The 17,326-nt window shown below is 41.2% G+C and overlaps 1 protein-coding gene across 5 annotated transcripts in view; it reads right to left on the bottom strand.

The window, feature by feature from the left end:
• Positions 1 to 5,737: 5,737 nt before the first annotated feature.
• The window catches only part of MIPOL1 (mirror-image polydactyly 1), a 693,631-nt gene continuing 682,042 nt past the window's right edge, over positions 5,738 to 17,326 (bottom strand). For all 5 annotated transcript variants that reach the window (XM_077464676.1, XM_077464680.1, XM_077464677.1 and 2 more), the window contains one exon: positions 5,738 to 6,391. In XM_077464676.1, coding sequence (XP_077320802.1) covers positions 6,325 to 6,391 — 67 coding nt within the window. In that variant the 3' untranslated portion in view covers positions 5,738 to 6,324. The remainder of the gene's footprint in view (positions 6,392 to 17,326) is intronic.

The following is a 17,326-nucleotide window of genomic DNA, read 5'->3' on the forward strand; positions in this document are numbered from 1 at the left end:
TTCTTTGGGTGATGTGATGTGTTGGGTTTGTGCCAGACATAGAGTTTTCTTTGATGGCCAAAAAGTTAGATTTTAGTCTCACCACACCAGAGAGCTTTCCTCCATACATTTTGGGAGTCTCCCACATGTGTTTTCGCAAACTCAAAATTTGACATTTTGTTTTTTGATAAAAGTAATAGTTTTCTTCTGGCCACTCTGCCATAAAGCCCAACTCTGTGGAGCATACAGCTTATTGTTGTCCTATGTACAAATACTCCATTCTCTGCTGTGGAACTCTGCAACTTCTCCAGAGTTACCTTAGGTCTCTGTGATGCCTCTCTGATTAATGCCCTCCTTACCTGGTCTGTGAATTTTGGTGTGCGGCCATCTCTTGGCAGGTTTGCTGTTGTGCCATGTTCTTTACACTTGGTTATGATAGATTTGATGGTGCTCCTAGGGATCATCAAAGATTTGGATTTTTTTTTATAACCTAACCCTGACTTGTAATTCTCAAAAACATTGTCCCTTGTTTGGAGAGTTCCTTGGTCTTCATGGCAGTGTTTGGTTAGTGGTGCCTCTTGCTTAGGTGTTGCAGCCTCTGGGGCCTTTCAAAAAGGTGTGTATATGTAATGACAGATCATGCAACACTTACATTGCACACAGGTGTACATCATTTCACTAACTATGTGACTTCTGAAGGTAATTGGTTACACCAGAGCTTTTTATGGGCTTCATAACAAAGGGGGTGAATACATACACACATGCCAATTCTAAGTTTTTTATTTCTGAAAAATAGTTTTATGTATATATTTTTCTAATTGTACTTCACCGACTTATGCCGCGTACACACGACCAGACTTTTGAATAGCAAAGGTCCGACGGAACGAATCCGCCAGACAATTCCATCCTGTGTGGGCTTCATCAGACCTTTGCTGTCTAAAAATCAGACAGACTTTCGATTTAAAACATGTTTCAAATCTCTCCGATGGACTTGAGTCCAGTCGAAAAATCAATCTGTTAGCTAGTCCGACGGATGAAAAACGACGCTAGGGCAGCTATTGGCTACTCGCTATGAACTTCCTTATTCTAGTCTGGTCGTACGTCATCACGTTTGAATCCGTCGGACTTTGGTGTGCATGTGTGTGGCCAAGTCCATTCGGAAAGTCCTTGGAACTCCACCAAAAGTCAGTTGGAAAGACCGTCGGACCTAGTCCGTCGAAAAGTCCGGTCGTGTGTACGCGGAATTAGACTATTGAGTTCTGATCCATCACAGATAATTCAGATGAAAGAAAACATTGAACTAAAGGCTGTAATGTAACTAAATGGGTAAAAAACCGGGGGGGGGGGTGAATACTTTTGCAAGGCGCTGTATATTTCAGCAAGAGACCCAAACAACCAGTGAACATTACAATCCAGCCACTATACAATATCATATCCTATACATGTGGATGTAACCGCATACTATATATAGTCACCTACTACATTGCCTAAAGAATTGTTTTTTTATGCGTTTGTAACTTGATTCACATTCAATTATATTACATAGATTTCCATCATCTCTAACAAGAGGGGAATTGTCATTCACTTGAAATGCAGTTTAGTGTTGGTGTCAGTTGAGTTAAGTGTATTCTTTTACCTGTAGTAATGTCAAAGCTAGAGACTTTCCAATGGGAAAAAATATGCATTATCTCATCCCTGCAGGTGAACAGAGAGTCTACAGAAGAGCCTCAGCTGCACCTGGTCTTTAAACACTAAATAATTGTAGCTGTTTTTTTAATGGGTGAGCAGCAAACATGCGGAGAGGATAACAGCCTTTTGGTTTCATAAAGTCTGTGCAGCTGGACATATCTAAATTGTATACCAGTACCACATCAATCCCAGAGGAACTACACCATAAAGCAAAGATATCCAACATGGCCATAACCTCGTTCCCTAGAGAAACACCTGCTGAGATAAACTATATTATCAAAAGTATCAGGACACCTGCCTTTACGCACACATGAACCTTAATGTCATCCCAGTCTTAGTCCATAGGGTTCAATATTGAGTTGGCCCACCCTTTGCAGCTATAACAGCTTCAATTCTCCTGGGAAGGCTGTTCAAAAGGTTTAGGAGTGTATCTATGGGAATGTTTGACCATTCTTCCAGAAGCACAAAGCAAGGTCAATAAAGACATGGATGAGTGAGTTGGGGTGGAGGAACTTGACTGGCCTGTACAGAGTCCTGACCTCAACCCGATAGAACACCTTTTTGGAATGAATTAGTGTGGAGACTGCGAGCCAGGCCTTCTCCTTCAACATCAGTGCCTGACCTCACAAATACGCTTCTCGAAGAATGGTCAAACATTCCCATAGACACACTCCTAAACCTTTTGGACAGCCTTCCCAGAAGATTTAAAGCTGCTATAGCAGCAAAGGGTGGGTCAACTCAATATTGAACCCTACGGACTAAGACTGGTATGCCATTCAAGTTCATGTGCGTGTAAAGGCAGACGTCCCAATACTTTTTGGTAATTTAGTGCATGTGATATTCCGGAGTTCTCTAACATTAGCTGATCTGATGTCTATGGTAACACATGTTTATTCTGGTAGATTACACACAAACCAGCTATCAAAGGATTCTTAACTTGCCTAACAAGCCCTTCCATTGCCCAATGCTATAACACAAGAAGTATTTCAGAGATGAGCACAGCACCAGGAAGAACAGCTCTCATGATGGGGATTCAGAAGTAAAGTTCCAACCACCTTGACTGATTTCATAGCTGAAATTCTCATCCAATATTTTAACTTTGGTAGCACAGTCCCGATTTATTGACTTCCTAGTGGATACAGCAAAAACAGCTATGTTACTGATTCCATACGAAACTGATTTATTTTGGGTACAATTGAGTTTGAGTAAGTGGAGGCTGGGCTTGCTCAAATTCAAATAAAAATGTTGAGGGACATAAATCATTCTTTATTCTATACATTATTGTGTACACATTGCTGTAATCTCCAGTGACAAAGACAAGTGAATGGTTAAAGTAGAACCCAGACCAAAATCTTATTACACAGTCGAAATACATCTCTGGATAAAAACAAGACCCTTTTCCAGCACTCCCTCCCAGCCCTCTCTCATCCATTCAGCTGTGTTTTGTATTTTCCATCTCAAGCTATGTTTTACTTACCTTAGCCCCCTGTCTCTGTTCCCTGGCAAAAGCCATTTCCTGGTGTGGGGGATCAGTAATTCAGCAATGTAGAACAGCCCACCTTCTCCATTCCCTTTTTGCTGACTTCACTGCTGGGACTCCTCTTCTGGATTCTGAGAACACCCAAGCACTGGACAGCCAATAGGGAGTGTCCGTTTCACACAGGCAGAAATGTAGACACCCTAAGAGGTACTACTGTTCATAGAAAAAGATAGTATGACCCCAATAAATTTAACATTTTACTGACATGTAGAGCAATTTTAATTCTTCATGGGCCTTTGAATGCCCAAGGGCCAATGCCGTATCTGAGTGTGGGATTTTTTCTGGCACCAATAGTATAGCCCCACAGGAAGTATACAGGTATTCCCATTGGGCCTACTAATGGGTCCTTCTTTGTTTACAGAATTGTGTGTTTTATTAAATGTATACTGTATACATTTGTAATTTATGTGAACTATTAAAACATTTGTTATATTTTTCTTTATACGTGCCATTAACCACTTGACAACTGGACACTTAAACCCCCCCCCCCCCCCCCCCGCCCAGACTCACACTTTGAATGACAATTACTCAGTCGTGTAATACTGTACACAAATGATTTTTTTTGTCCTTTTCTTCATACAACTAGAGCTTTCTTTTTGTGGTATTTGATCACCTCTGGTTTTTTTTTATTTTTGGCGCTATGAATGAAAAAATGCTGAAAATTTGGAAAAAAAAACGCCTTTTTCTTAGTTTCTGTGATAACATTTTGCAAATTATAAATGTTTCTTCATACATGTTGTCCACAATTTATACTACAACACATCTTTGGTAAAAATAACCCAAATTAGTGGATATTATTTGGTCTGTGTGAAAGTTAGAAAGTCTGCAAGCTATGGTGCAAATCATAAAAAATTGATCACACCTGATGTGCTGGTGGCCTATCTCAATTCTTGTGACCCAAACAAGCAAGGAAAGTACAAATACCCCCCGAATGACCCCTTTTTTGAAAGTAGACATTCCAAGGTATTTAGTAAGAGGCATGGTGAGGTTTTTGATGTTGTAATTTTTTTCCCACAATTCTTTGCAAAATTACGATTGTTTTATTTTATTTTTTTTCCACAAAATTGTAATTTTAATAGATTATTTCTCCCACATGGCATGTGTATACCACAAATGAAACCCCAAAATACATTCTGCTACTCCTCCTGAATATTACCATACTACATGTGTGGGACTTTTTCACAGCCTAGCCACACAGAGAGACCCAACATGCAGGGAGCACCGTTCTAGGAGCATAAATTACACATCTAACTTGTTGACTACCTATTACACTTTTGAAGGCCCTGGAGCACCAGGACAATGACACGTGGCACTGACAGATGGCATGTGACACTGATGTGGCACTGATGACAGATGGCACTAATGAACGTGACACTGAAGAAAGATGGCACTGATGACAGGTGGCACTAATATGTGGTATTGATGACAGATGTCACTAATACGTGGCTCTGATGACATGTGACACTGATGACAGATGGCACTAATACGCAGCACTGATGACACGTGACACTGATAATAGATGGCACGTGACACTGACAGGTGGCACTGATGGCAGATGGCACTTATACGTGTCACTGATGACACGGGACACTGATGACAGATGGCACTAATATGTGGCACTGATGACACATGGCACTAATATGTGGCACTGATAACAGATGACACTAATACATGGCAGTGATGACAGATGGCACTAATATGTGACACTGATGACAGATGGCACTAATAGGTGGCACTGATGACACGTGCCACTGATGTGGCACTGATGACAGATGGCACTTATATGTGGCACTGGGGACAGATGGCACTGACAGGTACTGTGGGCACTGTAGCTACTATTTTTTTTTTTACACTCACTGACACTGCAGCAGGAAGCTCTCCCTCCTCACACGCTGTCTCTGTGTGAGGAGGGAGAGCCAGCGATAAGAGATGATCTCATATGTTTACATATGAGATCATCTCTCATTGAACACTCAGATCATGCTAAATGGCCAATCACAGCAGCCATTTAGCGCGGTCTGTGATTGGCTGTGTCCAAGGGATGCCCTCCTGGAAATTGGATGCCGTGCTGTAGCCATCTTTCGGCTATAGAGCAGACGCCTAGTGGTTAAAGTCCATTTTTCCTATTACTTAATTTACTCTGGTGTATAGCACATGGATTTGGATGAGTAAAAAGGGGATTTAGATAGGATTTTTTTTTGTATACCAACAATTTGTTATAAGGGAATAGGGGGTGGTGTGAAATTCAGCTTTAAATGAGGTGCTATTATGAATAAAATTAAAGAATACAACACCAAAGATGCAGGAAATGTTATAAGTGTTATAACATATTAATACAACTATTTACCTAGGACCAACCAATGTATTGCCTTTAATATGTTGCAAGGACAGGATTTAATATAGAATTATGAAATTACTATAGTGATACACTTCATACAGTTTTGTAGGCTTCTCCAAAACATGTGGATCATCATTTAATATAGCATTCTTTGCAATTTGCACAAGTAAAGGATGTGTAGTCACAATTGCTCATGTGTGAATTTTGTTTATTAAGACTCCACTCCCAGTCTTATAACATATGTATATATCTTATGCAGAACCTACAAATGGATGCATGGGACCTCCACTCAATGGTTTCACAAGGGGTAAACATCTGACTCTTGTTTCCTCTAAAGACCTTCTCTGTAGTTTCTACTCTGGAACTGAAAGTGTTTCTGTTCCCAACACGGAGGGTCTTCTTCTACTTACCAATAAGTGTCTTTAAACAGAAAAATGTTTGTGATGTTATCAAAATCTCAGTGAGGGAAAACTTTTATTACAACTGGTATTTCTATAGCTGCAGACAAGAGGTGTGGATGAGCAACAGGTTCAGGTGGCTTAGTAGTGAGGTGTGCAGTGGCAGTGTTTGTTCAGTGTACAAGAACAGAGGGTCTGAAAAAGGTCTCCTTGTCCCCTTTCTATAGACGTATAAACGTTCTTTGTAAACTTAGTTGTGCGGAAAAAAAAATCCTCCCCTTTACCCATCACTTCATATTTGCTGAGCTTGTCCACAACTTCTATGTCTCTGGCAGTGTAATGCTGTGGCAGCAGGGTTATCATATGTTCAGGAATGGCAATCAAAGGACTGTACGAACATTGCCAGCTCCAACCTTTTTCCGTAATACATCAACCAGTCTTTCCAACCTGTGAAGGGATAGAAATAAAGATGTTAAAATCATATTTTGAATATTTTTGAAATCAAAAGGGGAAACATTAAAGTCTAACCTCAAATCCAATCAAGATGGCATTAAGGAAAAACGGACTAGTATACATATACACTTATGTGCTTTGCATATGAGGACACCATTAATGCGTGTAATAGACTTGATCCTTGGAAAATATCCGGTGTTGTTCTAAATTCAGTGACATACTAGGACATATCCATATTTTGGAAATAATAAACTAAAGTAATGCTACTTCCCTCTCCTTTTGGTCTGATATATAACTATGCAGAATTAGTAAATGGTACCAGAAAGGACAAGTTTAAAGGTAAAACATGTGACACAGTTAAAGCGAGAGTAAACCCAGTTTCAAAAAACAATTACATTCCCGGCATGCCGGAAATGCTAACTTTCACATTGGTTGTGCTCTCAACCAAACTTTCAAACCATCCAATGGCATGTGCAGCATTATGGCAGTTGAAGAATCATTAGAGGCCAAGATGGCGGCTTCCTTGACTGAAAACGATAGGAGGCTTTACTTCCACTTTAATGAGCATGAATGAAAACCATCTATTATCAAGTTCAACCTCTCACAGATTTGGTCTAGAGAAAGGCAAAACTTGTAGATGGATAATAGCGAAACTCAAGCTAGTTAAATGGGATCCTTCATTACAATGTGAAAACTTATCATAATATGGATTACCATATGTGAGCTTTGTTTGACTGAGACTTGATAATTTTTATGCAAATTTCTCCCTTTTAGATGGCTGCAGGAAACAAATGCAAGAATATGTGGGAGCACTCATTTAAATGGTTAATAGCTGATCAGTTAAAGTGCATGTTAACCCTGGCCTGAAAAGTTGGGGACCACTTTACCTAGTAGCTATGTAATCTCAGACCAGTCTCTGCATTCTCCAAGGGCCCATTAAAACCTTGGCATCCTGGTGCAAAGCATTAATGCAAATGTGTTAATGCATTATTTACATGTGTGCACATTGGGGTTGATTTATTAAAACTGGAGAGTGCAAAATCTGGTGCATCTGTGCATGGGAGCCAATCAGCTTCCAACGTCAGTTTGTTCAATTAAGCTTTGATAATAAAACTTGGAAGCTGATTAGTTTCTATGCAGAGATGCACCGGATTTTGAACTCTCTAGTTTTAGTAAATCAACCCCTCTGTGTTAAAGTAGCCCATTCAAATGAATAGTTTGGCAACATACCAAAAAAAATAGACATACTCCATTTTTGGCAATGTAGTGCACCACAATGCACAACAGTGCATTACAGTGTGCTGAAATGTATTGGCTTTGGAGTGTCTTGGGGTGCAATTTGAAAAAAATATGTACATATTACCGCAAAGTGACACACCACACTGGAAAGGTATAAATCGGCTCTAGCAAATGTTGTAAAGTAATAAAATGCCCAGTGATCCTGCCATACCCCTTAGGATTTAACTCATTCCTGTTTGTTGCTGACCATACACAAAAAAGATCCATTCTAGTGTGGTCAATTTGTGTCTTTTCTTCTGACTTGGGAGCTACAGGATGTGGTGTTGACTAATGTAGTGTCTATAGTCCTGAAATCAGATTACTTTAAAAAAAACAAAAAAACATTTAGGTTGGATTTGCCTTGGAAAACATGTGAATGTACCAGTCAAAGACAAAAGGTCATCTTCTTTAACCACTTAAGGACCGCCGCATGCCAATGTACGTCATCAGAATGGCACGGACAGGCACAAGCACGTACATGTACGTGCTTGCCTTCCAGCGGGTGGGGGGTCCGATCGGACCCCCTCCCGCTGGATGCGGCGGTCCGTTTCGCTTCAGGAGCGATCCGGGATGAGGGGATGGTCGTTGGTTTCTGGCCATCCCCTCTCTATCGCTCCTGGCGAATGAGAAGCTTCCCCCGCCGTGTATAGTAAACACAGGCAGGGAGGAAGTGATGTCATTGTCCCCGGGGGGGTTTTTTTGACCGGACTACGAAGAGAAGAGTGAAAGTAAGTGTGCACCAACACTACACTGACATGTAGGTACACATAGGCACACAACCCCCCCTCCCCCTCCCAGTCACAGTGTCACTGATTGCAGTGATCATTTATTTTCTAAACACTGCATTCAGTGTCAGTTGTAAAAGTAAAAACTGTCAGGGCAGTTAGTGTTAGGTCCAGGGTAGCACCCTACCACCCCCCAATAAAGGTTTAACCCCCTGATTGCCCCTAGAGTTAACCCTTTCACCCCATTTTGCCAGTGTCACTAAGCGATCGTTTTTCTGATCGCTGCATTAGTGTCACTGGTGTCGCTAGGCAGCTAGTTATTTTTTTAGGTTTACCGCCAGGTTTTTATAGCGCTAGGTACCCCGATATACTACCCAATAACGGTTTTAACCCCCTGATTGCCCCTAATTAACCTTTTCACCCCCTTTTGCCAGTGTCACTAAGCGATCGTTTTTCTGATCGCTGCATTAGTGTCACTGGTGCCGCTAAGTAGCTAGTTATTTTTTTAGGTTCACCGCCAGGTTTTTATAGCGCTAGGTACCCCGATATACTACCCAATAATGTTTTTAACCCCCTGATTGCCCCTAGTTAACCCTTTCACCCGTGTCACTAAGCGATAATTTTTCTGATCGCTGCATTAGTGTCACTAGTGCCGCTAGGTAGCTAGTTATTTTTTTAGGTTCACTGCCAGGTTTTTATAGCGCTAGGTACCCCCATATACTACCCAATAATGGTTTTAACTCCCCGATTGCCCCTAGTTAACCCTTTTACCAGCGATCACCGTATAAGTGCCACTGGTGACGCTGGTTAGCCAGTTAGTTATTTAGGTTCCCCGTCGGGTTTTTATATAGCGCCAGGGACCCCCATTCACTGCCTAATAAAGATTTTAACCCCCTGATTGCCCCTAGTTAATCCTTTCACCAGTGATCACGGTATAAGTGTTACGGGTGACTCTGGTTAGTTTGCTTTTTATAGCATCAGGGCACCCACCATTTATTACCCAATAAAGGTTTAACCCCCTGATCACCCGGCGGGTGATATCAATTAGGTTTTAGGGTCAGGGTCTGCGTCACCCCAGGCAGCGCTAGATTAGTGCCAGTACCGCTAACACCCACGTGCAAAGCATACACCTCCCGTAGTGGTATAGAATCTGAACAGATCAATATCTGATCTGATCAGATCTATACTAGCGTCCCCAGCAGTTTAGGGTTCCAAAAAAATGCATTGTTAGCGGGATCAGCCTAGATACCTGCTGGCACCTGCGTTTTGCCCCTCCGCCCAGCCCACCCAAGTGCAGTATCGATCGATCACTGTCACTTACAAAACACTAAACACATAACTGCAGTGTTCGCAGAGTCAGGCCTGATCCCTGCGATCGCTAACAGTTTTTTTTGTAGCGTTTTATATTTAAATCCGGAAGGCAGTGCTTGGTTTTCGGGGTCCCGTACGTGGCTTGACTCCCAAAAAGTCCCCCACATGTGGTATCCCCGTACTCGGGAGAAGCAGCAGAATTTATTTTGGGGTGTAATTTCACTTATGCCCTTAGCATGTGTGAGCAATATATCATTTAGTGATAACTTTGTGCAAAAAAAAAAAAAAGAATTAATATTCCTGCAAATTGTGGCAAAATATAAAATATTTCATGGACTCAACATGCCTCTCAGTAAATAGCTTGGGGTGTCTACTTTCCAAAATGGGGTCATTTGGGGGGGGTTTTGTGCTATTTTGGTATTTTATGGCCTTTGAAACTGTGATAGGTAGTGAGGAGTGAAATCAAAAATTTGCACCCTTAGAAATCCTGAAGGAAGTGATTGGTTTTCGGGGTGCCGTACGCGGTTAGACTCCCAAAAAGTCCCACATATGTGGTATCCCCGTACTCAGGAGAAGCAGCAGAATATATTTTGGGGTGCAATTCTACATATAACTATGGCATGTGTGAGGAATATATCATTTAGTGACAACTTTTTGTAAACTTTTTTTTTTTTGTGTCATTATTCAATCACTTGGGACAAAAAAAAAAAATTCAATGGGCTCAACATGCCCCTCAGCAATTTCCTTGGGGTGTCTACTTTCCAAAATGGGGTCATTTGGGGGGGGGGAGGGTTGTACTGCCCTGCCATTTTAGCACCTCAAGAAATGAGAGTTATAAATTAAAAGCTGTGTAAATTCCAGAAAATGTACTCTAGTTTGTAGACGCTAACCAATAAATATACGCTTATTGACATTTTTTTTTTGTAAAGACATGTGGCTGAATAAATTTTGCCCTAAATGTATGACTAAAATTGAGTTTATTCGATTTTTCTTATAACAAAAAGTAGAAAATATATTTTTTTCTCGAAATTTTCGGTCTTTTTCCATTTATATCGTAAAAAAATAAAAATCGCAGAGGCAATCAAATACCATCAAAAGAAAGCTCTATTAGTGGGAAGAAAAGGACGCAAATTTCGTTTGGATACAACATTGCGTGACCGCGCAATTACCAGTTAAAGCAGTGCAGTGCGAAATTGTAAAAAGACCTCTGGTCCTTAGGCTGTCAATTGGTCCGGAGCTGAAGTAGTTAATCTGTACCATACTAAAGACTGTAATTGTGGCAAAGAAAAGCTAAAGATGAACCCCAGGATAGTAAACTACACATTTCCATTGCAGTAGGACACCCCATCCACTGCAACGGTTAAATACTGATTAAATGCTCATTTTGTCTAGGTGTAGAGGAATACGATGTACAGTAATACTCACCCTATCCCTAGCTTCCCCAGAAACTGTCACTCTCTCTAAAGCTCCTGAATGTGAGCGGGCCCTTACTGTCATCACTTACAGTATAGGAATGCTGGTCCTGTACTGTATGTGATGCAACTAGTGAAGAAAAGTGGCTTTGATGGACTGGTCACACATTGTGGTGGAAGCTTGCCAGAGTGAAGAATTAACTTTGTATTACAACTTATTCCTCTACCCCTGGACCTAACAAACATTTAACCCTTGCAGCGTAAGCACAGCTCCTCCTTCCTTGCAAGGCAATGTCCGCTTCTCCACCCCTCTCTCCTGAAGGGGAATACTATAGGAGTGTCCCACGAGTGAAGACTCCAAAACTGCTAGGGCTCCAGACATCACATGTAAAAAGATGGCGGCACCCAGCAAGAGTCTCAGGGCTTTTGGATATCTAAAGGAAGGAGGCTTTTACAGGTAAATAATATGTATACAATATGTAAAATGCACATATTGTATAATCTTATTGGATGATTGTTGTTGAAACAAATGGTCTTGTCAACAGGGTTTCTTCAAGTCACTGACTTCATGTATAGATAAAAGTAATTCTTAGTTTTCTCCAACTTTCCTTAATTTACTATGTGCTTGTTCTGGGTCTGTGACTAATGCCGTGTACACACGACCGGACTTTCCGGCAGACTAGGTCCGACGGTCTTCCCAGACTTTCGGCGGACTTTCCGAATGAACGGACTTGGCCACACACAATCACACCAAAGTCCGACGGAATCGACCGTGATGACTTACGACCGGACTAGAATAAGGAAGTTCATAGCCAGTAGCCAATAGCTGCCCTAGCATCGGTTTCCGTCTGTCAGACTAGCATACAGACGAATAGATTTTTTGACTGGACTTGAGTCTATCGGAAAGATTTGAAACATGTTTTAAATCTAAAGTCCATCTGATTTTTTGACAGCAAAGGTCCGATGAAGCCCACACACGATCCAATTGTCCGACGCATTTGTTCCATCAGACCTTTGCTGTAGAAAAGTCCGGCCGTGTGTACGCGGCATTATACACGTTGAAGCCAGAAAACCTGTTGTAGTCACACACATACAATGCTGTGAAAAAAGTATTTGCCCCTTCTGATTTTGATTTTTTTTGGACATTTGTCACATTTAAATGACTCAGATCATCAAACTAATTTTATTATTACACAAAGATAACCCAAGTAAATACAAAATGCAGTTTTTAAATGATTGTTTCCTTTAATAAGGCAAAAAAGCTTTCCAAACCTGCCTGGCTTTATGTGAAAAAGTAATTGCCCCCTAAACCTAATAACTACAATTAAGCATTTATGATAACTGGCAATGAGTCTTTCACATTGCTGTGGAGCAGTGTTGGCCCACTCTTCTTTGCAGAATTGTTTTAATTCAGCCACATTGGAGGGTTTTCCAACATGAGCGGCCTGTGTAAGGTCAGGATACAGCATCTCAATTATATTTAAGTCCGGGCTTTGACTAGGCCACTCCAAAGCCTACATTTTGCTTTATTTGAACCCTTTGGAGGTGGACTTGCTATTGTGTTTCGGATCATTGTCCTGCTGCATAAACCAAGTGCACTTGAGCCAGGGCCGTCTTTAATATTGACTGGACCCTGGGCAAAACTTTTCTTGGGCCCCCCCCAATGCAGTTTTGCTCTCCACCTGCTCTGAGACATACAATAAATAGCAGCTAGACTCAAAATCAATTTACTGAATCAGATCAAGCAGCTATTGCAATTGGTTGCCAGAGGTTACAGTATATCATTACCGCTCACTGACTGGTTGCTAGAGGTTACAGCACACATTACAACTCACTGATTAGTTGCTAGAGGTTACGGCACATGATTTCTGCTTGCTGATTGGTTGCTAGAGATTACAGTGGTCATGACCTCGGGGGGGGGGGGGGCGGCATGATATCTCCTATTTACATATGAGTGTCGCCGCTATTTACATATGAATGCCGATCATTTACATATAAACACGGGGTCTGCAGGTGAGTCATCTTTACTAAACAATAGGGCAGAGCTGGGAAGCATTAGTTGCAACACTTCACACTGAGATATTGGGACACAGCACAGGACTAAAACCTCAAGTTACGAGGGAATTTAAACCAGGATAGTTGCCGAGTATGAGGCAGCTGCTTTGGGCCCCACAACAATGACAGGGCCCAGGGCAGCTGCCCCTTTTGCCCTGCCTTAAAAACGGCCCTGACTTGAGCTTGAGGTCACAAACTGATGGCCGGACATTCTCCTTTAGGATTTTCTGGTAGAGCTTAGAACTCATCAATTATGGTAAATCGTCCAGGTCCTGAAGCTGCAAAGCAGCCCCAGACCATCATGCTACCACTACCATATCTGACTGTTGGTATGATGTTCTTGTTATGAAATTCTGTATTCGTTTTGTGCCAGATGTAATGGGATGCACACCTTACAAAAAGTTAAATCTTTGTCTCATTAGTCCACAGAATATTTGTCTAAAAGTCTTGGGGATAATCAAGATCTTTTTTGGTAAATGTGAGTTGAGCCTTTGTGTTCTTTTTGGTCAGCAGTGGCTTTAGCCTTGGAACTCTCCCATGGATGCTATTTTTGCCCAGTCTCTTTCTTATTTTTGAATCATGAACACTGATCTTACCTGAGGCAAGTGAGGCCTGCAATTCTTTAGATGTTGTTCTTGGTTCTTTTATGACCTTCTGGATGAGTCGTCGTCGTGGTCTTGGAGCCATTTTGGTTGGCCGGCCACTCCTATTTAAGTGATTTTTTGATTAAACAGGTCTGGCAGTAACCAGACCTGGGTGTGGCAAGTGAAATTTAACTTAGCTTTCCAAAAAATTGTGGTTAATCACAGTTCATTCATGATTCAGCATGGGAGATGGCAATTACTTTTTCACATGCCAGGCAGGTTTGAACAGTTTTTTCCCTTAATAAATGAAGCAATAATTAAAAAAACACATCTTGGATTTACTCAGGTTATCTTTGTGTAATATGAAAATTAGTTTGATGACCTGAATCATTTAAGTGTGAGAAATATGCAAAAAAAATAAAATAAAAGTTCATCTGTATAGACTGACATCTTTTGTGTTCCTTGACACACTAATATCCTGTATATTGGGGTTGGTACAAATGGCCGTAGTTAAATGTTCCATAACCAAAATGCAGAAATTGGGAGATGACAAAGGGCACCCCTGTCTGCTGTCATTCAAAATGGCAATAGAATCAGAGAGTATGCCATTTGTTTGTACCCTAGCATTCAGGCAATTGTATAAGCCATGATCCTTAGCAGAAATCAGGGGCCAATCCCCAGTGTCTCTTCCAGGAAGCATCATCTCACCCTGTCGAATGCCCTTTTAACATCTGCAGGATGGAGCATCTCTGAGCATATTCCAAATAGGTAGGGGTCTTCAAAGTGTTATCTTGAACCTTGCTGCCCAAGGTAAAGCCGACTTGATCTAAATGTATAGTGGCTGGGAGTGCTGGGGTGAGCCTAGTGCAATCATTTTGGAGTAGAAGTGTAGGTCTATGTTTGTGAGAGAAATTGGGCGATAATTAGCACAAATCGTGGGATCTTTATTGGGTTTTGGGATGACAGAAATATGAGCTTCCATCCCTTGTGTAGCGAAGGGTTGAGACATTTTGATAGAGTTTTAGGTCTTCATCAGGATGGGAGAGAGAGGAGTTTTGTAAGTCTTATAAAAATAAGGTGCGAATTCGTCTGGTCCCAGGTTTTTCCCAGGGACCAGAGAGGAAAAAGCCCCCTCAATTTCCTCCAGTGTAAAGTCTTGCTCCAGGTTTTCTGCTGTTTTCAATGGTAACAGGGGCAGGGGTGTATCTAGTACATATTGACACACTTTTTGATGAAAAGTTGTGGGGTCCATGGTTGAGTATTTGGTAGGAATATTATAAAGATTTGAGTAAAAGCTATGAAATGTCTTATGCCGCGTACACACGGTCGGAGAATCCGTCGGAATGCGTTTTATCGGACCGTGTCATCAGATAATCTGACTGTGTGTGGTATGCATCGGACTGATTCCGTCCGAATCTCCGTCGGACCCAATTTTCCAACATGTTGGAAATATTTCCCGACCAACTGGGCCGGTCGGACGTAATCCGATCATGTGTAGAGAATTTTGATCGGACCAAGTGCCACGCATGCTCAGATCAAATTCCTACATCAAAGCTATTGGCTACTAGCCTGAATCTAGTCCCATCGTAACGAAATTACGTCATCACTTTCTGAAAGATCGGATTTTTCGACAACTTAGTCCGACCGTGTGTATGCAACAGTTTTGGACACAATCCGTCAGACTAAATCTGACGGACAAAATCCGACGGATTTGGTTGTGGAAATCTCCGACCGTGTGTACAGGGGCTTAGAAACCTCTTTGGATTGTGTATTACATTACCAGAAGGAAACTGAATTGTGGGTATTAAAGTTAAGGGGAGTCTATGGCGAAAGACTCTCACCAAGGGCTGTCCTGGTAAAATGAAGTAGGAGTTTTATCCCGAAGTCAGAGTGTCTGTTGGTTCAGTAGTGTTTGCAGCTCAGCACAACGTTCTGCAATCATATTATGAGGTATTGGATTTTGTTTATGAGCAGATTCTATTTTATTACGATTATGACATCATTACCAAGCTTGTAAAATTGTTCAGGGGCAGCTGTTGGGAAAGCAGTTCCTACTGATCAGCATGGTCAGCAGACAGGGCTGACCATGCTAGTTGGAATTTCAATCCAGTTCAGGCATTATGCTGTCTACCTGAACAGGAGGTTAGGAGTTTACTGGGTCTTCTGGTATGGTCAACAGGTACATATCCAATACTTGCAGCATTTTTAAAAGGGATAAACAATGTTAATATATGTAACAGACTGTTTAGAGAGATGTACTCAATATGTTTTTTTATTTACTCAGATGCACACTTTAATGATCATACTAACTGCTGTCTAAGGTTGGCCATACATTATACAATTATCTTGTGCAATTTTTCCTTTAGATTTAAAAAAAAACACATAAACATATAAACCAAACCTAAACACTTTCAATGTGTATGCAATCAGTCAGGCCCTTGCACTACATAGTAGAAGGTAAATCTAAAGGAAATTGAACAAGAAAATTGTATGGCCAGCTTAACCTTGCTAAAAAGCTAGAATTCTATTGGTTGCTATGGGTCCTGGTGTAACCAGTTGCTAGGATGTAGTGTAAATGAAGTCATGCTCCCTGGCAGGTGATATATATTAGTATTCCGTAAGACATGGTGGAGATGAGTACTTGGGCATAACAATTCTCAAAACTGGTTGAGTCACTTTCACTGCGGTTAATAGTAATACATAGCATTGCCTCAGGCCATCAAGAAGAGTCCGGGTTATGGGAGGATATATCACAGCAAGTGGCATAAAACAGATACGCTTTTGCACATGATGGCATTTTATAAAACAAAATGTTCTTTTTTCCTAATCTAGCCAATGAGGTAAAGATATCTTCAACAAATTGACTGTTTGACCCAAGGAAGTATTTTAAAGAGCAAAGTAGTTTTATTACCTTAGAATTAAGGAAAATATGTTCAATCCAAAAAAACTGGAGAAGTGTGGCTTTATATGAGATAATTACCACAACGCAGTATTTCAAGATTTTGGATTGGCTGTGTTATCAGAGTAATGCCCGTCTCTGTTCCTCTAAGGCTCCATGCACACTAGAGCTCATAAACTGCAGTTTATTGGAGTTTGGGCGTTTTTTTTTAAAAGCCCATAAACGCCACTCTATGTTAGCCTATGTGTCCATGCACACATGGACGTTTTTTAGCTTTAATGAGCAGTGGAGTTTATGGGCCTTTTGCTAAACGCCAGAAATTTACGTTCAAAGTGCCGTTTTTCACCACCAAAAAATGACAAACGCTCATAAACACGAGTTAATTAGTGTTCGGCATTCTATTTTTTCAATGCATTGTGGGAGTTTGGAATGCACTGTGGGATTTTTGGAGTGTCCTCTGTGTATTAACGCTAATAAACGCTCATAAACGCTAGTACAAAATGCTGTTAAAAGCAAGTTTTTCAACCAGTGTTTTCTGCCAGCAATCTGGCTTCCAGAAAAAGCTTTTTTGAGCTTCAGTGTGCATGGAGCCTAAAGCTGGCCACAGACAGCTCACATTTCAGCTGATTCCTGCTGGATCAGAAAAAAATGAAGCCCCGGGTGAC

The sequence above is a fragment of the Lithobates pipiens genome, unplaced genomic scaffold (assembly GCF_037356315.1).
Source record: "Lithobates pipiens isolate NorthernLeopardFrog02 unplaced genomic scaffold, aLitPip1_a1.2 Scaffold_30, whole genome shotgun sequence".
Taxonomy (NCBI): Eukaryota; Metazoa; Chordata; class Amphibia; order Anura; family Ranidae; genus Lithobates; species Lithobates pipiens.